This window comes from Gambusia affinis, linkage group LG07, assembly GCF_019740435.1.
Source record: "Gambusia affinis linkage group LG07, SWU_Gaff_1.0, whole genome shotgun sequence".
Classification (NCBI taxonomy): Eukaryota; Metazoa; Chordata; class Actinopteri; order Cyprinodontiformes; family Poeciliidae; genus Gambusia; species Gambusia affinis.
In genome coordinates this window covers 28,074,166-28,096,712 of record NC_057874.1, presented here as the reverse complement: position 1 = coordinate 28,096,712, position 22,547 = coordinate 28,074,166, and the positions used below count along the sequence as shown (strand labels likewise).

The 22,547-nt window shown below is 41.4% G+C and overlaps 1 protein-coding gene across 3 annotated transcripts; it reads right to left on the bottom strand.

Annotated features, from left to right (window-relative positions):
- Nucleotide 1: 1 nt before the first annotated feature.
- Nucleotides 2-22,323, bottom strand: pxk (PX domain containing serine/threonine kinase). 3 transcript variants are annotated; one of them, XM_044121747.1, is made up of 19 exons: nucleotides 22,007-22,320; nucleotides 19,222-19,272; nucleotides 17,750-17,797; nucleotides 14,550-14,736; nucleotides 14,338-14,415; nucleotides 13,465-13,538; nucleotides 12,967-13,041; nucleotides 11,547-11,651; nucleotides 10,743-10,844; nucleotides 10,506-10,667; nucleotides 9,442-9,559; nucleotides 9,289-9,367; nucleotides 8,668-8,716; nucleotides 8,513-8,590; nucleotides 7,583-7,669; nucleotides 7,419-7,482; nucleotides 6,503-6,562; nucleotides 5,667-5,695; nucleotides 1,438-1,571 (listed from the first exon to the last, which is right to left on the bottom strand). In XM_044121747.1, the coding sequence occupies exons 1-18, from the start codon at nucleotides 22,109-22,111 to the stop codon at nucleotides 5,679-5,681; spliced, it is 1,539 nt and encodes a 512-aa protein (XP_043977682.1). In that variant the 5' UTR covers nucleotides 22,112-22,320; the 3' UTR covers nucleotides 1,438-1,571; nucleotides 5,667-5,678. The 3 variants fall into 3 exon arrangements, with proteins under 3 accessions (XP_043977680.1, XP_043977682.1, XP_043977681.1); XM_044121746.1 differs by lacking the exon at nucleotides 1,438-1,571 and adding an exon at nucleotides 6,304-6,330 and having other exon boundaries at nucleotides 22,007-22,323; XM_044121745.1 differs by lacking the exon at nucleotides 5,667-5,695 and having other exon boundaries at nucleotides 2-1,571.
- Between the last annotated feature and the right edge of the window lie 224 nt (nucleotides 22,324-22,547).

The window sequence follows — 22,547 nt, the reverse complement described above, 5'->3', positions numbered from 1 at the left end:
GTATTGTAAAGAAATCTGTTTTTATTTAAGCATTTTAAATTCACCCCATTAAATGGTGCAATCAAATACAAGCATGTGCAATACACGACTCATTGTTTCCCTGAACCGTTTTTTAGGCGAGTTTTCATTCATATGAAGCAATTTTTTTAACGTAATTACTCAAAAAAGAAAAGGAAAAAAAAAAAATCAACTGCAAATCCAGTAAACTTCTTAGAGTATGCAGTTCAATGCTGCCTCTGTGAATAAAAACAGTCATCTGGACCGAACCTCTAAAGTGCTGCACAGAGATCATTCTGAGATCATTTAAAGACGGTTCTGGACCAGCCCGGATTGCACTGATCCAAAATAAATCATTTAGGATTCTAGCAAGAACTTGGTTTGATTTCAAACAAAAAACCTGTCTCCAACGTGGCCGTCGTCATCACCACAGGAGTTGAATATAAAGTCCTCTATGTATGAAACTGTCACATGCAATAAAAAAACCCCAAAAACATTCAAGATCTCCATCGGCACGATGTAATCCATATGGCACAAAAACAATAAAACATTTTAACAAAAATGCATGAAAAACGACTTCTGGACTCTGAAATTAACATTCTACAACTGTTGGACACAATGAACATCCTGTCAGGTTTCATCTATCCAACCTGCTGCACCTGGCAGACACTGCTGAGGGTTAACTAAGCCTGACAGACACAGCTGAGGGTTAAATAAGCCTGACAGACACTGCTGAGGGTTAACTAAGCCTGACAGACACAGCTGAGGGTAAACTTCAGAGCAGATCGGCTGTATGGAGGGAGAACCATGTCTACTGTTGATTGTTTCTGTCGTTTTAGTCCAGCATCGGCTGGAAGACATCCATCTGTCTGAATTTGGACATTCAACACATAAAATATTCACTTTATTTCTCCTAAAGTCACAACTTCATTAATAAGTTAATACTCTAAGATTGGACCTTTTGTTCTAAATTATAGAAAACATTTGGGAGGAATTTACTCCTTTCGGTTTTTCCTAATGTGCAAAAAAAAAAAAAAAAAAAAAAAAAAAGTAAATGAAGAATTGGCAGCTTCCTGGACGTTTTTTTGATTGCTACTGGACTCTGGTTTGCTGAAAGAAAAGTCCCAACAACATCCAGATGTCTCTCTCTTTTAAAAACAAAAAAGCGCCAAAGATCGACGGCTGCTGGATATTGTGCAGTTCTGACCCGTTTCCTCGCTCCAACAGACTAAAACCATTAAAAGGCATCAGAAGCAGGAACAGATCAAAGGAACTTGGATTTTTTTTCTCTTAGTGATTGTTTTCACATCTCTGGGACAGAGCGAGCACAGTGCTGACGGCCGGTCGCCGCGGCAACTGTTCGGGTCAGAACCGTGGCGTGCTGCGGTCCGCAGTGTCGGCCTTCTTCAGCTTGCCTTTGCTGAAGGTCTGGATGGAGCTGAGCAGCGCGGCCCGACCCGGAGGAGGAGGAGAGGAGGGAGAGTCCGATGCTGTGGCTGGGGGCGGAGCCAAAGGAGGAGCTGGAGGAGGAGCCAGAGGAGGAGCTGGAGGAGGAGCTGGAGGAGGAGTCGACCCTGGAGCGACAGAGACGAAGAAGGGTTAGAGAGGAGCTGCTGCTGGTTTCACTGGGAGCTGCTGCTGGTTTCACTGGGAGCTGCTGTCACTAAGAGTCTGGTTCTGGATTCGGGTTTCACCAGATGGACTTTTAGAATCTGAAGGACCGGAAACGTTTCCTGTCTTTAGCTCCTGATCTTAAACATTTTCTACAGATCTAACTCATTGCCTGGTTCTTCTCCATGTTTCCCTTCTGATATTTTCTGTCATTACCTGGACCAGCGTTTGGTACCAACATTTGGGGCCTATGCCTGGTACCAGTGTTTGATGTAAGCACTTGGTACCAACGTTAAGCACTAGTGCTTGGTGCCAAAGTTTGCTACAAACGTTTGGTGATTGGTACCAACGTTTAAGGCCCACAATTGGAGCTGATGATTGGGCCGGCAATTGGTGCCAGCATTCGGCACAAACGTTTGCTATGCTATTTGGTACCAAAGTTTAGGGCCAGAAATTGGTACCAGCATTTGATAGACAAATGGTGCCAACGTTTGGTGCCAATGATTGGTACTGATGTGTAGAGTCAACAACTGGTACCATTATTTGATAAACAACTGTTACCTGAGTTTGGTACCAGCGTTTTGCGTCAACATTTGGTATTAGCGTTTGGTGCCGGCTATTGGTAACGGGAATTGATGCCAGCTTTTGGTGCTCATATTTGGTACCATTGCTTGTTGTAATGTTTGGGTCACATGTTTGATAATGCTGTGCTGCATTTGGTTCTGGCAATTGTTTCCAAAATTTGGTATCGATGTTTGGTGCTTGTGATTTGTGCCAGTGTTCGGTACCAGCTTTTGGTGCCCCAGTTTGGAACCCAGATTGTTCTGAGTGGCATCCAGACAATTTAGCCTGATAGTGAGGTTAATAATTAAATGGAGTATTAATTAAAACAGCCACCAGTCGCTTTGCTTCATGTCAGTGATGCATTAATTTAGGACAGGAAGTAACTATGAAGCTAATGCTCCAATTTTATCTCTGTCATCATTTGAAGGTCTAAAACTAAAGTCTGGACGTTGGACCCCTTCCAGCCGGAGGGAAATCAAACATTTTAAAACGTTAACAATGAACTGAGGATAAAAATATCCCTCAGGACTGTAGAGGTGGAAAACCTCATTTAGTTTATGGATGAATAACGAAGAGAAATGGGAACAAGATGCTAAATGTCTTATTCAGCTACATATTTGTCAGAAAACCTCCCAGGTCTGTTGCAATAATCAGTAAATCACAGGATAAATTAAAACGAGCTCAACAATAAATAATTTGTATGACTTATTGTTTTCCTGTCTTTCTACCAAAAACTGGATGATAAAGTCTTCAGTCTGGTGTTTTGGTCTCACTAGCTCTTTATTTAAGGATAATTTTGTTTAGAGACTCCATAATTCATTTTTTATTTTCTTGTTCCTTTTTTTTAAATTTATTTATTTAGGATATTTAAGACCTCTTCCAGTTCCAGTGCTGAATGTTCACTAGAATTTAAAGATTTTTGATCTTTGATAATGTGTTCTTGCATTGTTATTATACCAATATCATTATATTACTTGATAATGGTCTCAAATCAACAATATTATTGTTTATCACAATAATTTCAGGGAGAATTTATCATCAAGCACATCTTGTTGTGACAGGCCGACCTGTTATCACTCCTCTGTTTTCTTAAGCTGTGAAATCTAACTTGGTGTGAAGAAATCTCCTCAATCTTTGCTAAAATGAAAACATTTCTCTTGATCATTCAAAGTCGAACTGAGGAAGTTTTCCAGGTTGATTTTTTTCTGACAGCAGCTCCCAGAGACCATCAGCAGGACTGAACTCGATCCACCCTCAGCTCTCTGCAACATTTAAATCCAGATCTAAATGTTGCAGACTGAACCAGAGAATCAGTCTTCAGTCTGGACACTGTCAAGTTTTCTGAAGCGTCTCTAGGAAGTTTGGACTATTCCTGAGGAAAGGGGCCGCAGGAGCGAACCGGGCTTCATCTGTTAAGAGCTGCTGCTCTCACTGTGAATTTTAGTGGTTTTGCATTTTCACAGCGGAGGAAAAGCCAGCGTCCGAACTCAAAAAAGCAAAACGTGAAGCTAAAAGCAGCGCAGCGGCAGAACGTCCAGCAGGTTTGACATCTCAGTGAAGTTGGCCCCCCACCTTCTTCAAGTCTAACAAAATTGGTGTCAATCAGCGTGACCACATTTGTGCTGCTTTTGCTTTGAATATATTGATAAAAGATCAACCAGTGGAATCACTCAAATGTAACAAAATTGGTGTCAAATGTTTGCAGAAAATTTTTTTCTGTGGTACTTTATTTGAAGGGGTGTGAAAAAAGACTGATATGAACAATCATAACAAGAAGAGGTTTTCATGAATGTTTATGAATGCTGTCATGAAGTGACATTCGGTAAATAATGACACTTTTAATGCAAAGTCAACACTGTTAACTAGGGCTGATCAGCCGATACTTTCATGTCGATCTCGTCTTATCCATCTTGGCAAAGGTCTAAAAACCAACCACGGGCCTCTTCTGCCGGCTCAACTTTTAACTTTTAATAAACTTTCAATACAAGTTGTAATGCAACTTTGCATTAAAATGTCATTATTTACCAATTCACACTTAATGACAACAGTCAGAAACATCCATGAAGACTCCTTCATGTTTATGATTGTGGCGTCAGTTTCATGCACACCCCTTTCAAATAAAGTACTACCAAATTTTCATTTGTGTCGCTATCCTTTTAAAGGTATTAAAAAAAGTTTCCAAAGGTCATCAGAGGTCAAGCCTTAACCCCAGCTCACATCTATAAATTAAACAAATTTGGTGTCGATCAACTCAGCTGCATTGGTGCAGCAAGAATGTTATATTTTTATATTGATGATGACCTCTGGAAACATTTATCTTTAATATGACAGCGGTAAAAACAAAAATTTAGTTGCATAAACGTTTGACACCAATACTATTGTATTTGAAGAAGGTGGGGGCTCCAACTTCTGCCAGCAGCTTGACGGGCGGCGCCGGGCCTGGAGAAACTCCTGCTCTGCTGGGTCTCCTGTTCATCCCTCAGAAAGCAGCAGAAACTTTCTCCAGGACGAATCGTCATTAAACGGATGCCTCAACAACAAAACAAAACAAAACAAAATGGGTGCAGCCAGGAACCTCAGAACATCTGAGAAGAGGAAATAGAACTGCTGCATAAACGCCTTCAAAATAAGAGCGTGAATATAAACCACTGAAGAATCAACAATTCTTCAACACAGGTGTCAAATTTTACAAAACAGCAGAGTAAGTTAGCCTTTTAAAGTTTAACTGGAAAAATTAATTTAGGGGAAGCTAACTGCGGTAAACATCTCAAAGTTAGCTAAACGCTAGATGAAAAATTAGTGTCCTCACCACTGCTAATTATGTTTGTTTATTATTAGAGTTCTACTGAACTTTAAAATGCTGCCTAAATGACATCTTTGAGATAAAAATGTTTAAAATGCAGAAATCTGGTTTGAAACAGAACTTGTGTTTTCTGTCATGTCTGATTATTAAAAAAATCATAAATGTTTCTGCTATTAAGGCTTAAAAACAACTTAAGATCCAACTATGTAGAGGCTCTGCAGACCTGATTCACAGTTTTATTCTTTCTGACAGTTTAAAGATGCAGAAATCTGCATCCAAAACATTTAAACTTCTGAATAAATAATAGTTTCAGCACAAAAAAAAAAGAGTGAATGCAAAATAATTCAGAGCTAATAGAGCAAATAAAGTTCAACAGGCTTCCTAACAAGAAAGGTCTAAAAAAATTCCTCTGACTCCACACAGACATCCATGCAGAGACGGATCACAATCTGCAACAGGAACAGGAGGAAGGAAGCTGGACGCCGTTGGAGATTGTGAGGTTTTTAAAAGCGTACGCCCTGATGGGAGCAATCGGCGCCGAATTGTTGTGCGCGCTGTTTGAGCGCAGTCATCATTTTCAGCTTCAGGCGCTAACACGTTAGATGTTTGCAGTTAGATCAGGGCGCACAACGGCTTTAAAAACCGACAGACGTCCATCATCATCAACAACATTTGATTTATTTTACTTTACCCAAAGACACGGTCAGAACGGAGCATGCTCTATGGTGGAGGAGAGAGAGGCAAAAGATGGCCGTTATCGGGTGATCGGACCAATCAGCATCGAGATTCAACCACCAGGAAGTGGAGGAAGATCTTGGTTCTTTCCAAGCAGCCAGGATTTCTAGAAACATCTCAGTTATTCTCGGGATACAGCGGCTGGAAAAAAGTATTCACATCTTCGTCTTGTCCCAATAAACAATAAATCAATTGATCGATAAATTAAAATGCTCAATAATCAAGCAAAATCCATTTGCTTGATTTATCGTTTTTTACCAACAATTAGATGACAAAAGTCTTCAGTGTGGTGTTTTGGTGTCAACTAAAACTTTCTGAAGGACAATTTTGCTTACAGACACTTTATAATTCATTTTATTTGCCGTTTTGTTTTTTTATTTGGGATATTTAAAATGTCTTCCAGTACCAGTGTTAAATATTCCTCAGAATTTAAAGTTTATAAATAAAAGAAAATGGTCTAGGGTTTACTCATCCAAGCCATGAAACTGTGTTGGTACTGAAGTACTTGGTAAATGTTGCTTGGTGTGAATACGTTTGCAGGACGCCTCGTGAGTTTGGCTGCTTAGAGAGAATGTTCATCTAAAAAAACACACCAGAGGAGGACACCTGCCTGGAGACGTCTTGGTGGGACAGGAGACAGACAGACAGGTCCAGTTAGAGTTCATAATCACACATGCAGCGTTTCAAAACCAAACACACACGTTGCTACTGATCTGAGCTGCAACACAGCCTCCACCAACGGGGGGCGCTACAGTCTGCACAACCCTTAAAGAGACAGAGAGACAGGTGTACCTGTAGCGAGAGGAGGGGCGGGGGAAGAAGGACAGGTGGGAGGTGAACTGGCTCCTGAACCTGGAGGAGACAGAAAAACAGAGCCTAAGATGGGAGAGGAGGGGTCGTGACCTTTGGCCTCGAATAAAGTCACAACATTAACCAAAACAAGATGCAAAATTACCAAAAGAAACCGCAGAATTCTAAGAAAATTGACATTTAAATGAGAAAAAAGCTTCGATAGCGAAATAAGATCTGAGGTGAGGATCGTCTGGTTCCGTCCCGGTTCGTCTGGTTCCGTGTCGGTTTGTGTCAGTCCGTCTGGTTCCGTGTCGGTCCGTCTGGTTCCGTGTCGGTTCGTCTGGTTCCGTCCCGGTTCGTCTGGTTCTGTGTCGGTCCATCTGGTTCCGTGTCGGTTTGTGTCAGTCCGTCTGGTTCCGTGTCGGTTCGTCTGGTTCCGTGTCGGTTCGTCTGGTTCCGTCTCGGTTCGTCTGGTTCTGTCCCGGTTCGTCTGGTTCTGTCCCGGTTCGTCTGGTTCTGTCGGTTCGTCTGGTTCTGTCGGTCCGTCTGGTTCCGTGTCGGTTCGTCTGGTTCTGTCGGTTCGTCTGGTTCTGTCAGTTCGTCTGGTTCTGTCGGTTCGTCTGGTTCTGTCGGTTCGTCTGGTTCTGTCAGTTCGTCTGGTTCTGTCGGTTCGTCTGGTTCTGTACCGGTTCGTCTCAGAGTTCTGCTGCTCATAATTATTAGATGCTGATCTGTTAAAAGATACCAAAGTAAAATTTCACAAGATGATGAAGGTTCCTCATTTTCACCCAGTGGTGTGGCTGATTTTTGTTGTTCATATGTAAATTTTTTATTCTGGTAATAACACAAGTATTTTTTGGCTGCTTCGTTTCAGTAGATGTTGAGGAAAAGGCAGCAGTGTGACGTTCTGACCTACCAGAGTTGTTGTTGTTTCGGACAGAGACGTCCTCTTCGTTCTCACACGTCGACTGTCTGCATTTCTGCAGGGACAAAAACGGCTTCAGAGACGTTTCTGCTCCAGATCGTCAGATAAACGCTGAAACTGAGCAGCAGGCGCTAAGCAGCTGCTCCGTGTTTGACCTTTCTCGCCAGGATCTTCCTCCTCTTCTTCTCCTCTTCGGAGCCGTAGTGAGACTGAGCTCGGGTCAGCCGCCGGTGCTGATGCAGCTGCAGGAAGACAGAACCACTCAGTCAATCAATCAACTTTATTTGTGCAGCACATTTCAGCAACAAGGCAGTTCGAAGTGTTTTAAATCATAAAAACACAAAGTGACAGAATGAGATTGAAACATTTTGTCCTTCTCACACATCAGATCATCGATTAATCAACTCTGAACAGCTGGGATTTTAGTCTAGATTTAAAGGAACTTTCGACTATGTTGCAGTTTTCTGGAAGTTTGTTCCAGGTTTGTGATGCATAGAAGCTGAATGCTGCTCCTCCATGTTTGATTTTGGTTCAAAGCAGAACCAGAACCAGAACCAGAACATGAGGGGTCTGGAAGGTTGATACAACAGCAGCAGATCTTCAATGTATTGTGGTGCTGAGCCGTTCAGTGATTTATAAACTACCAGCAGCATTTTAATGTCTATTCTCTGAGCTACAGGGAACTTTAGAACTGGGTGATGGGCTCCATCTTTCTGGTTTTGGTCAGAACGCCAGCAGCAGCGGGAGGATTGATTCCTTTGTAGGCAGACCTGTTGCAGTAATCAATGCGATTTAAGATAAAAGTATGGATGAGTTTCTCTAGATCTTGCTGGGACATTAGTCCTTTAATCCTGGAAATGTTCTTCAGGTTATAGAAGGCCGACTTTGTAACTGTCTTTATGTGGTTCTGAATGTTCAGACCCAGAGTTTAGCCTGATCTCTGGTTTCCTGTTGTAATAACTGCAGCTGTGCGTTGACTCTAAGTCGTTTCTCTTTAGGTCCAAAGATAATAACTTCAGTTTTGTTTCTATAGTAACTCAGGTTATCCAGAAAACTTCTAACCACGTCTGCAAAGTGAAACCCACCATCCTCTGCTCTTCATGCAGCCGCTTCTCCAAACTTCCCTTTGCCGACTTCAGCGCCTCCTTCAGGCGGCTGGGAATCTGACAGAGAACAAACTCGGTCAGGTTTCTGATCATTTCTGAAACTACGATGCTTTTAGCTCTCCTCCCATTCTCACCTTTATCTGTAGTTTTTCTGAGTGTTTGAGCTTGACGTCACTGAAGAGCCTGAAAGATACAAAACAAGAGTAAATTTTACTGCTGCACAAATTGCATTTCATTGTTAACTTAAAACATGCAGAGAAGACCTGGTGGTCAAACCTCTCACTGCGGCGGTTGATTTTTAGACCTTTGCTGAGGTACAAAATGTTGATGGACAAGATCATTGTCTGCAGTCAAATTAATCTCTATATTTTTGAGACGTAGCGTCATTTTTGTCCCAGCCTGTTTTATTAGTTTATTTCATAAAATATTGGTTGATTTTCTGTATTTTTTATTTATTTATCATTACTTTTGTCAGGTTCAAGTTGTTTCAATGACCATACTGTTTTTATTTGGTCATTGACAGAAATTCTGTTCACATTTGTATCTCAGATTATTCAGTACTGCAACATCTGCTGTGTATTTGTTGATCACATAAAACTTTATATTTAAATTAAAAATGCCAGATTACTTTATTAATCCATTTTTATTTATCCTTTCCTTTATTTGACATGATTCCTTTTAGATTTAATTTTCTTCATTGAATGAAAACAAACATTTGTTGTGCATTTGGACCTCTGCAGCGGATCTGGACTCACGGAGTCTGGATGAGCGCCGGCACCGTCGGCATGCCGCTCTTGCAGGCGTCTGTGGACAGGATGGACTGCAGAACCGACACTGAACACAGACATGGAGTCAGACATGGTGTGGAGCTGTTAGGACGTTTGATCCAGATTAGAGTGGATACAGACCCACGGCGGCGTGGGGGGCGGACGGGAACTGGTCCAGCGGGACGCTGTCCGGCGGCCGGCCGTACGTCATCTCGTAGAGTAAATGCCCGAAGCAGAACACGTCGATGCTTTCTGTGGTCTGAAGGTGGAAACAGAAGGTGGTTTTGTGATCTGATCACAGCTTCATAAATCTGCTGCTGTTTGTAGTTTCATTTTCTCTTCCTGTAAATCACATATGTCAGAGTCAAGGCCCGCGGGCCACATCCGGCCCGCGAGAAGATTTTCTACGGCCCCTGGGATGATCTTGATTTATTATTAGAACCGGCCCGCAGACCGCAGCAAGCCGGCACCCCGTAAAAAAAAATCTTCCTTATTTGACGATCCTCACAACGCATGCCCCCCCCCCCGTTCGATCCTCACAAAGCGCACTCCCCCGGTCCGCTGTACAGTTGGAGACCACTGCACTAGACTATATGCGTCATTTAAAAGTCCGGCCCTCGGCTTGTAGCTAAATTTTTTATTTGGCCCTCCGTCCATTTGACTTTGACACCCCTGCTGTAAATAGTCTGTTTTTATTACTCAATTACATTTTCATTGTTTTTAATGGTATTTTAATAACGTCACAATATTTTATGTTGTAATTTAACCCAACACTGCAGCAGCATGTCATCCTAATTCTCTAATTATATTTTTTATTTTTGTGTAAATCTATATCAGTCTTTCTCAAACTGTGGTCTGCAAGTTGTTGCATGTAAACAGTTTATTTGCCGTGAAGCTCAAAGTGTGACGCGGACAGTTAGCTGCCCGGAGAATTGTGATTAAAAATAAAAATAGACTTCATGTCTGCAGGAATATTTTTCAGTTTCTGAGTGAGTTGCAGAACTTTTGTTGTTTTCAGAACACTAGCAGGTCTAGGTCTGCCTGACCTGGCTGCACTGCTGCAGCTGTGCTGAGTGCGACATGATGGTGAGCTGTGAGCAGCGCTGCGCCCCGCGCTGATCAACTGCATCTCAAATGCCAAACATAAAGTTTAATGGGAACAGAAATGGACCCCACAGGTGAGGGAGAAGGTCATTCTCACGTACGTTGATCTTCCTCAGCTGCGTGAAGGCCGGCCTCAGGACAGAGGGAACTCCCAGAATGCCGTTCTCCACATCCACCAGCCGACACACGCCGTCGTCCACCATGACGTTGGAGGCGTGCAGATGGCCGAAGAACAGGCCGCTGTCGTGGAGAAGCTTCAGGCTCTGAACACAGACAGACAGACAGCTGCAGCGGCGGGCCGACGGTTCGGGTCGGTCGCATGGAGGCGTCGTGTTTACCTCCAGAATCTGACGGCCGAACAGCTGGATCTGCTCCAGCTCCAGGCTCTGGCTCTTCTTGGGGTTGCAGTACTTCTTCAGGTGACTCTCTCTGGGTTTCACCTGGACACATCCAGATAGAGAGGAAGACTTATTTCAGGTTCATGTGGAGAGAAGACATCTGGACCACATCCATCCCAAACCAGCCAGGCTCCTATTCTACTCTGGGAGTTTGTCCTGAAAGTCACAAAATTGCTCCACAGAAAGCTATAAAAGTGTCTGCAGTAGTTCCAGAAATCTGCCATGTTTCATGCCGAGTAGCAAACGTCAAATTTTACCAGAAAATAACGAAGGAGAGAAAAAGAGAAATAACTGTATTTTCATCTTTTAATTTGTTCTTTATTTGGATTTAGCAGTTTGTTTTCATTAATATCGGACTGGAGATCGCTTCCAAAGCAGGAAGTGGACTACAGAGCAGGGAATTCTGGGTAAATGCAGCCAAAACAAACAAGCTAGAGGGAGAAATGAAAAGTACAATTTGAACAGGTTCAGACTGAACAGGTTCAGACTGAACAGGTTCAGGTTCAGTGGGCAGTTTGCCCTCCAGAATCCAGACCCGAACCCACAGAGTCTCTGGAGGGTCCAAACTGTAGAAAATGTAAACCAACTCTTGGTGGAAATAAATGTTTTGACGTCTCAGAAATGTTTTGAACTGATCCAACAGAGAAAGTGTGTTTGAAAAAGCAGCTAAAGGAGGTCCGGCCAAATGTCAGAGAGGTACCGGTTCTGTTAGAGAGGCGGAGCATGTGGCAGGAGGCCCGTTACCTTGCAGATCTGGTCCCTCAGGGAGCCTCTTTCACTGAAGGGCCGGATGAGCAGAGCTGAAGACTCGCTGGTGCTGGAGAACAGCAGCGGACTCAGATACGGCGTCTGGAAAAGAACCAACCATGATTACCGTCCGGGCTGGTCAGAGTCACAGCCTTACCCAGAACCCACAGGACCAGAACCAGGAAGATAGAGGTCCAGATTGAAGTCTACTCTGTCAGTAATCATATGGGTAATCTGGCGGTTCTCCTTCTGGTCCACTGGGTTCTTGGAGATCAACCAGTGGGCCGGAACCAGAATCCGAGAGAGGATATACGGAGTCCAGTGAAGATGGTGGTTCTGGTGTCTTGTTGAGGTTCTGGGCTTGCAGAACCTCAACAGAACCTGACACTGGTCTCCATGTGTCGCTGTATTGATGCAGGAATTCAAGCAAAAGGAGCCCAGACCAGAACCGACAGCAGGTTCTGTCCAGAACGTGGAACTCCAGCGGTCCAGTTTTAAGGTTCTGATGGATGGGTTTATTGTTCTGACCCGGTTTGGAGCAGAAAGCTGCGGTGGTCATTTAAAATGACAAAACGGCTCGTCGTCTCCCTCCTGAGTGAAATCTAACAAACTGCTGTTCAACGTTTGAGCAGCAAAATGTTTTTTTGTGCCGCCATCATTTTAAAGATATTAATAAATGTTTCCAAAGGTCATGAAAGGTCAACCAGCCCCTCATCATCTGCAAATCAGAGAAAACGTGTGTCAATAAACTCAGCTGTCTGTGCAGCAAACATTTTTGTTTGTGCTGCTTTTGCTTTGAAGATATTAATGAAAGTATAAAGGTCAAAAGGTCAACCAGTCCCCCAACAGAACCCAAATTAAACGAAACGTTAGACGAAACTGGTGTCAAAACTTTACAAACGTTTGCAAACAAAATCAGCACAAAATCAAAATCAGCACAAGCAACAATTTGTGCTGCAGAGTTGATGGGCCCCACTTTTGTTTTTGAAGAAGGTTGACCTTTCATGACCTCTGGAAACATTTATTAATACCTTCAAACTGAAAAAAAGTTGTGCTGCACTAACGTTTGACACCAACTTTGTTAGATTTGAAGAACTTGGGCGTTAACGACACTCCAAACAGAAATCCCAGGATGAGTTCTGATCCGGTTCGCTGCTGTGCTTATTAGCAGGATTCTGATGAATCTGCAGTTTTTGTCCTTACAGACGCAGTAAAAAAAAAAAAAAGGCAAAAGCAGGGAACACTTCTCGCAGCGCTGCTCGTTTATCAGCTCGTTCTGTCAGAGGAAACTGCAGAAACAGTCGCAACGCTGCAGTTTTCACTATTTCCACATCAAGTCCCTGATAACAGGAACTAGAGCTGCAGAGCGAAAACAACTGAACGATATCAAACCAGACTCAGACAGCAGAGAGCTTACAGACGGGTTGGAGAGCAGCTTCAGCGCCGACTGCAGGTCTTTGTCTGAGAGGAACTTATCAGGACCCAGATCCACCTGCAGACACAGAAACAGGCGGTCAAACAGAAAACCTGCTGCTGTTTCTCTGTTCATTGATTTAAAGGATTAACTTGTCACTTTGTCTGGTTTTAGACAAACACCGGATAAAGCTGAGCTGCGTTTGCAGGATTTAAATCAAGAATGGACAGAAATATCAGACCCAAGCAGTCAGGAACCACGAACAGAGGCGGTTCTGTCTGATTCACTCTGAACTAATCGGTACAGCGACTTTCAGCTGAGACACAAGGAGGAAATCCTCCAGTTAAAGGAAAAATTAATGATTTTAAAGTTTCATAGAAGGTTTTACAGCGTTTTTGATCCGAGGGACAAATAAAAACGAGGATCAGCCTGATTGAAAATCAATGCAGCGCTCCACTGAGCCTCAACGGGAACACCTGAAGAGTCGGGCGTCCTGCTTACCCAGCTCAGCAGGAAGTGCTCTTTAGGCTGCTCCTTATTTTTGATCAGGAAATATTTCTTCCTTATTCTCCATCCTGAAAAATTACAAAACAGATTTTAAAATCGTCCAGAATTAATTCAGTGTATTCAGTTAATATGCCACCAACATTTGACCCAAAAAAAGCAGATAATTAATTTTAAAATGCACTTTTAAGGGCATTTTGTGTCACATTGGCTAAATCAGGAAGCAAAGGATGGTTGTTGCTAGGTAACCAAGAGTGAGAGAGGTAGTAGATTCCACTATTATACACCTATATATTATATTATTATATAATATTGATTATTCTATTGGAAATATTACCTATTGATATTGATCATGCATTTATCACAATATATAATGTTATTGATTTATTACCCAGGCCTAATTTTAAAGCAACTAAAGGAACTTTCTCTCTACAACAGCAACGATTTAAAGGATCTGGATGAACATCAACTTTTGTTTTTATGTATGTAAACTATTCTAGTTTTTTATTTCTGCTTAGATGTGGTAAATGTTTCTGATATGCAGGATTATATTCTGACCACAAATTTTACTGAACACAATAGTTTCATAAAAAATTGTGAACCACTTTTAAACTATAAATTACACTTTAATGGTTTGGTGCATTTTTCTTAATAGCAGTAATTTGATGTTTTTAGAGGAAAAAAGGCAACAAAAAAAAAAGAAGCAAAATGAACAAATGTTTATCAGGAGGACAGAAAACAGAATCCTCTCTGGTTTGTCTAGTATAATAATTTCACTGTTAGCTGACATAAAACTCATGACAACAATGCACTTCCCAGCCTGAGAGGTCAGAGTTCAGCAGCAGTTTGCCCCACCAGAGCGATGCTTACCCATATCTTTGAGGGGCTCCAGGACCTCCCACTTTGGGTCTGACCTGAAGAACATGGAGACTTGCTGCAGAGCAATTTCTAAGAGACAGAAGGAGACAAACTGCATCATCTCAAGTCTATTTTCACTTCAGGATGGGATTAAATATCAGGAGCTTCTTAACCACAGAAAACAGCAACCAGAAGTTCTTCATAGATAAAAGCTGAGTACCAACCTGTGTAGTTGGCTGAGTAGTTGTTGGGGTCGAGGAACTTCTTGACAAACAGAGAAGTGCAGATCAGGGGATGCTGGGTAATGGAGTCCAGGTAGGCCTGCAGTCCCCTCTGCCTCTCTGCGATGAACTCTCTGTCCATGTTTCCGATCAGTTTCTTTGGAGGGAGCGGCAGACTGATTCCACACACCTGAAAGCAGGAAGTCATTCAGATCTGGAGACAAACACCCAGAGGTTTTCCTCCTTCTGCAAACTTTTTACCGAGATTTAAAACTGTAGTATTTAACGTTTATATGAAAAATGTTTTTAACATATCTGTTAAAACTGTCACCATGTTGTGACAGTTTCCCATCCAGGAGACAAATAATCTGTGAAAATATTGATCTCCTCCATCTTCTCCCTAAGCTGATATCCCCATCTGAACAAATTCAAGTCTATGAACAAAATCAACCAATCAGAGCTAGGAGGCGGGTCTTAGCACTGTCAATCATCCTCATGAACATGCTAAAGGCAGAGAAACAACTTATCATCAAAGGAAAACCGTTTATCTGACATCTTCGGATAAACGAAGATGTCAGATAAACATCTGACATCTAAGTTATGCTAACTTAGCATAATCTGAGCTATTTAGCATAGTGACAGTTTCAACAAATATGTAAAAAATATAGATATTTTAGAAAAGTTACATCCTGCAGCTTTAACAAACGCAGATCCCAAGACAAGCTGGACTCGGTGCTGGATGAAGACACCAGTTTAAAGTTGGTGTGATAACCCAGAGCAGGAAATGGGCAGAAACACTGCCAGGTTCTTGTGATTGTGGCCAAAAACCGGGCTAACGGTGGAGAGAAATGCTGCAGTTCTGGTCCAGCCCGAGTGTCTTACAGGACCCGGTTCCACTTCTTCCCCATGTCTCTGCGCGTCTAGTTTTACTCCAACAAATAAGGGTTAAAAATCAGATAACTTAGATTTTCAAGTCTGTTGATTCAAAATATCCCTGTGGTTTAAAATAAGATGCCTGATGTAAGCGGACCAGGCCAGATATCAGGGTTCGACCCGGTTCTACTAAAGTTTAGCTGCAAACCGCTACCATCAAACCTATCCTGCATTTACAAGTCAGTAAGAAATATCTCCAGTTTCAAAGAAACACCACTTACCGTATATAAAAAAATATATCAATAACCAGATTATAGGGCTGAACAATATGGCTGAAAAACATATAACCATTCCATATCAATCAATATTGATAACTATTGATCATTTTTGTTACAAATTTCTAACATTTTGCCAAACTGTAAGTTTTTTAGTTTGGATAAACATGACCTTTTCTAATTAATCCAGTTTTTATTTCACACCGTTGTTGTTTACCTTTAAGCAGCTAAGAGGCATGAGGGCAAAACCTGAAACTGCTGCTGCGCCATTACTCAACAGGTTGTTGCTAGGTAACCAAAAAGTTAGTTGATCCCACCAACTTAGCTTAGCTAGCCAGAAGAGGTTTAGCAGCTAAAGTCTTTCCTCTGCCTACATCTCCCAGAATGCTGTGCGGTTCTGGATCAGAGTTCAGTAAATAGTCTTTGTAGTGAATATTCTATCAGATGTGTCATATGTTGTAATATAAATTATTGATTTATTGTTCAGCTCTACCAGATTATATACCAGCAGTAAGCTTATTTTAGCAACAGCAGGACTGAATAGGGAGAAGTTTATACTCTTTTTTTTTTTCTCCTTTTCATTCATAACTTCTTATAATTGTTATCTGAGATATTTATATTTATTTTTAAGTGAATGAATTTAAAAAATTACATGAATGCTTTTCTGGTAGACATAAAAGCAGTTACATAAAGTTTGCTTTATTTGTTTACCTTAGAACGTCACAAAAAAGGGAACAAAATAAAAAGGCTATTTTATAAACCAATAAATTCACCAAATAAAGCAATAAGCTTATCCTTCCCCACCGTTTTCACAGACAGCATCCTAAACACATTACATATACATCTACAAACCAGCAAAAATTTTATAACTTTACATTTTGAGGCTCTTAAAAAGCTCACCAAAAAGCACATAATTTGAGATTATTAAATGTATTCCATAGTTTCACACCAATAAGTGAAGCATCTAGATTTTGTATTTCTCTTTAGCACATTCTAACTTTCCGGTTCTGCACTTTGATTAAAAGTGTAATTTCAGAACCAATATTTACCGGTCGGTGATTCTGCATATTCCTGTGCTGCAGCACAAATCGGTCAACCTTTAAAAAACATGTCAAAGTTCAGATTTGGATGGATAAAAATAGGAGAACTGAGACTCTGTTTTGCAGGATCAAGCAGAGGGTCTGAGTGTTGCAATCCGCCGTCAACCAGCAACGCAGATTAGCCAAGACGAAGCCGTGGGAAAACCCAGCGGACCTGGAAAGTTGCAGCTCAGGTTACTGCACTGCTTTTCTCCTTCTTCCACGCGGCCATTTTACCACAAAACACTGCCTAGTGATTCATCAGGATTCGTTGTTATACTTCGAGTCTTTGCAAAACACACATTCTGTTCAAACCGGGGTTATATCAGTTTTGGTTTATAATAGTTTTGGGTTTGTTATTATAGTTTAGTTTAATAAACTAGACAAACAAAAAGTCTAATTGAATTAGACTTTTTGTTTTTATAGTTTATTAAACTCATGTTATTATAGTTTAGTTTCTAATTCAGTTAGTTTTAGTCAGATTTTAGAGCACATTTGCTAGTCTTTATTTGTTAAATATTGTTTAGTTTTAGTTTAGATTTTATTGGGTATAGTAGTAGTTTCACTTTTTATAATTTGGTTAAATTTTAGGAACAGAATTCAAAACGGTGACTATGTCTGTATTGTTTGGGTGATGAATAAAGAAACCATTTTGAAAAAAGGGTTAGGGTTAGGGTTAGGGTATTAATTATTAAATTATTGTTGAACAACAAACTGACTCTGGTGTTTTATCACAACGTTTGCTGTCACCATTTTGGGAATTATCGCCAGGAGGAGAATGGAGAACTAGCTTTAGCTAGTTAGCATAGCCTGAGCTAGCCTGGGCTACTTAGCATAGCTGTCATGACATAATAACAGTTCAATCACTATATAAAAAATGTTTATTATATTATTTTACAGCAACTTTAACCCAACTAACAGAATTAGAAACCTGTAGCAGTTTATTAACGTTTGTTTCAGTTAGCATGAGACTCACCATCAGGCTGCTGTTCAGGATGTCGAAGTCGCTGTAGCGGCGAATAATCTGCAAGAAACACATTCTGTCAGCTTCAACTGACTTTTTGACAGAAAATATTTTTTCTGTTTCCATCATGACCTCAGAGGGTCAACCTGAATTTAAGGCTCCACATATGTACAAGCTGTGAAACAAGATGGCTGCCCTGACATCACTCTCAACCACAGTAGTTGGAAAAAAATCCAGATTTTCCAAATCCATCCATCCATTTTCTAACACCGGGACAAGGGTGGTGCTGGTGAGAGGCGGGGTTCACCCTGGACAGGTCGCCAGTCTGTCGCAGGGCAACACGGAGACAGACAGGACACACAACCATTCACACACACACACACACACACACACCTAGGGAGAATTCAGAGAGACTAATTAATCTGACAGTCATGTTTTTGGACTGTGGGAGGAAGCCGGAGAACCCGGAGAGAACCCACCATGCACAGGGAGAACATGCAAACTCCCCGGGTCAGGAATTAAACCCAGGACCTTCTTGCTGCGAGACAACAGTGCAATCAACTGTGCCACTGTTAATATCTATTGATATAAAATATTCCCAGATATGTGAATTTAATGGGATGTCTCATCTACTAGGACAACGTCCTGTTAGATCAGTATTTCATCACCATTCGTCTGCAGCTGAGAGGAATGGAGACATTTGTTGCTTAAAACACTAGTATGTAACACACACACACACACCTGCGCACACACACATATAGTTTGTTCATATTTATTAAAATTGCCACCATGTTGTTACAGATTCCTATGAGACAGATAATCTGTGATTTATCAGGGAGGAGGTGGCTCTCCTCTACTTGCTCCCTGAGATACTAAGAAATGTATCAAAATCTTCTGATCAAAATCAACCAATCAGAGTCAGGAGGCGGGTCTTAGTGCTGTCAATCAACCTCACGTACGCGCTGATAAATACGCTAATGGTGGAGAAACAACTTACCCTAAGAGGGAAACCGTTTATCTGCAGTCATTGGTGGCTATGCTAACTAGCTTTAGCATTTACAGCTGGATCCACAAACTGCAGTGTAGCAGACTGTTATTAACAGCGCTAAGACCCGCCTCCTGGCTCTGATTGGTTGTTTACAGTCAGCTATAGTCAGCACTGGGAGAAGACAGAGGAAGTCAATTTGTTTCACAGATTATCTGTCTCAAAGCAAATTATCACAACATGGACATTTTCAACAAATATGTAAAAAATATATTTTATATAAAAGCTACATACAGCAGCTTAGAAGGTGCAGTTATCAGGATGTTTACCAGAAGAAACCTTTTCTATTATAACCTTGTTGGAAATCAAAATGCATTGGTTTCTGGGCTCTCTGAATCAAAAACCATTTGGATATCAAGACTAATCATTTGTTTATTTATAGTCACATTTTATGAGATCTTCCTAATGAGTAAGCTGAGGCTGTGATTGGTGCGTTTACCTGCCAGCTGTTGTCTGAAGACACGCCCCTCTGGACTCTGATGATGTACTCCTGAGACACAAAGACGACATCAGGATTTCCTTTATTCAGTGTAAACCAATTCAACCAGTTAGTGTCTCCCACTAGTTCACAGTATTTATAATGAGCTGCTGCGATTGGCTGAACTCAAACATTTAACAGTCATGACAAACGGAAAATGTTTGACATCATCCTTTATCGTCTCAGAGGCAAAAAATCATTTTATAAAAAGATAATCAAATGAAAAAGCATTCAGAGAAATAACACCTTCTAAAATAAAAACTATTTTACTCATTATAAGTTAGAAATATGTGTAGTTGGGAGGAAATAGAAAAAATGTAAAATAAAGAAATGCATAAAAACCTAAGATTATATTTTTCAAACCTGATAATCATCTCATGGTTGAGGTTATCCCTATTGCAATCCCATAAACGCAAATATTGTAACACAGACCACAGATACATAAATGTAACATTTGTTTATTGGCATTATAGCCAATAAAAAGCTCCTCCCCGGGCTGAACCTGCATGATGAGGTTAGCGCTGGTTCGTTAACCACTAAGGCACCGGCCAACCGGGACCATACATAAACTTTACAGGGGAGACAGAGCCACGCATTGGGCAGCGTGTTGAGATGTAAATGTTTTGTTCACAAATATAAATCATTTTCACCACTCCCTCAACCTTTTCAGCAGGTCAATGTTCTTCTTAGGCCTTCTAACGAGGCATCATTGGATCCAGGTGCGTTAAACCAGGGAGAGAACTAAAGCATGCAGGATGCCGGCCCTTGAGGACCGACTTTGGGCCCCCCGATCTAGAGAAGCTCATCCACACATTTATCTTTAGTCGTATTTATTACTGCAGCAGCATCTTCACAGGTCAGGTCTGAATAAAAAACATCAATCCTCCAGCTGCAGATGATCCAGAATGCTGCTGCTGGCGTTCTGACTAAAACCAAGACGTTAGACCACATCACCCACTTCTGAAGTCCTTACACTTAGAGAATAGACTTTAAAATACTGTTGGTAGTACAAATCACTGAACGGCTTAGCACCACAATACATTAAAGACCTGCTGTGTCAATATTGTAGACCTCTCAGGTCTTCTGGTTCTGCTCTGCATCCCCAGAACCAGAACCAGATATGGAGAAGCAGCATTCAGCTTCTATGCACCACAAACATGGAACAAACTTCTAGAGAACTGCAAAACAGCAGTTCTGAAATATTGAGTTCCTTTAAATCACAACTAAAAACCCAGCTGTTTAGAGTTGCTTCTGAAACATTAGAAATTAAACCTTAATCAATACATTTGATGTGTAACTGTGTGTTCTGTAACTTTGATTTTTTTGTATTTTCTATGATGTAAAGCACTTTGAACTCCCTTGTTGCTGAAATGTGCTCTACAAATAAACTTGATTGATTGATTAAACATTGATTAGGAACAACAGAGAAATAATTCACCATTTAGTGCTGGTCCATCGGCACACTTCCATATGGGAGACAGTAAATGATTTGGATTTCCACTCCTTTTCTCTCCTAGATAAGCTATTTCCTACAGAGGGCACTGTCCTGTGACGTCATTTCCTTTCCCTTATATGTGTAAGTACGTGCGTGAATTTGGACTTGTGCGCATGTGAGTATGCAGCGGCTAGGAGAGATGCTGGTGGATCATTTCCAAATTAAACATGTGTTTTATTGTGTTGTTGAAGTAGTCTGGTGTTTTACTGAGCAGAGCTGGACATTCAGCGTCAGAATAAGCCTTTAATGGCGACAGCGTCTGCAGAGAACCGGCGGAAACAGCCGAGCCAAGCGTCCACACTGCTATGGGACCCCAAAGAGAACCAAACTAGAATGATTCTTTTTTTTAAATTAAGACTGAGTAATAAAACCTAAATCCTATTACACAAGGAAAAAATTTTTTCTAAAATTTTAGAGTTGGTACACAAATGGGGTATCGACTATAAACTCTTATTGATGTTGGCTGATATCTCTGTTGGAGAAATATAAGACATTAAACTTCTTAACTTGTTTATCGTAAATTCAGTGTTTTTCTGTAAGTTACATTCCAATAGTTAAAATAAAATGGCAAACTTAAATATCAAACTGCATCTCAGAATCCAAATTATTATTATTATTATTATTATTGCTTTTTTAATTATTATTATTATTTTGTTTGCTACAGGAGCCCTCAAATGAAAATATGCATCGGACCCCAAAAAGGCTTTGGCCGGCGCTGGATGGAAACTAGAGACAGGAATAGTCTCTGCAGATTTCACTGGTGGAAAGGTCCAGTAACGATGATCATACCGGGCCGAGAGCAGAGGTTCTGATTCTGTTATGGAGGGTTGGCCTGACATCAGCATGCTGAGCCAACTCAGCTGATCCCCGCCAGACTGTCAAACACGCACAGCGCCTTAGGCCTATTATCGGACAGGGGGTCCCCTCCCGTTTCGTTCTCCTTCATCTCCAGAGCAAATCAGCAGGTACGTATCTAGGAAGTTGCCCAGTCAGAGCGTCCGAAAATAGGCTCCAAGAGAACATCTGGTGGTTCTAATTTCTGACGACTCCAATTACGCTTTAAAGTTGTAAACTGGGTTTTTACAGCTGCGTTTAATCTGAAGATCAAAATGCTCGGTTACAGACACACAGCGGAGTCCGATAGTCCTCTCTTGAGAAGTGTTCAGCTTTATAGAAAAATCGAAGCGGGGCCCCAGATACGTCTGACCGACGCCAAACGCTGCTGGCGGGCCAGTCCAGGTAAGCACTCACCGTGTGGGACTGAAGGTTCTGGCTGGCTTCGATCAACGCCATCAGCGGCAACGTGTCGTCCAGCAACAGCCTGCCGGGGGTCGGGGACTTCTCCAGGACAGACATCCCGGACGGATAGACAGTGGACGTGGGAACCAAAGCGTTTGTCTATCAGTGACACCGAGGCGGAACTCCGCTGAGCGCCGGAGGAGTTCCAACAGCCAGCTATCAGTTAGCCGAACTGCTAGCCAGCATAAGTCAATGCTGTGGCATAGCGACAGCGCCACCTGTGAGTCTGGAGGAAAAGTATCAACAACAGTTTTCTTTTTTTCTTCTTCTTCTTCAGAAGAAACGTTTTTGTATTTTTTGGCGGTTGGCAAAAAACTGTTTAGTTAGCATTACCGCCACCAACCGGTAAGGAGTGTGAACCACATGACAAGAATAAAGAAAACTATTATGTCCCATTATACAACTTCCACTGTTTAAAAAAAATCAAATATACCTTGATATCTTCTGCTTCCTGAATTTTTTGCAATAAATAGACAAAGTCAGATTTCGTTTT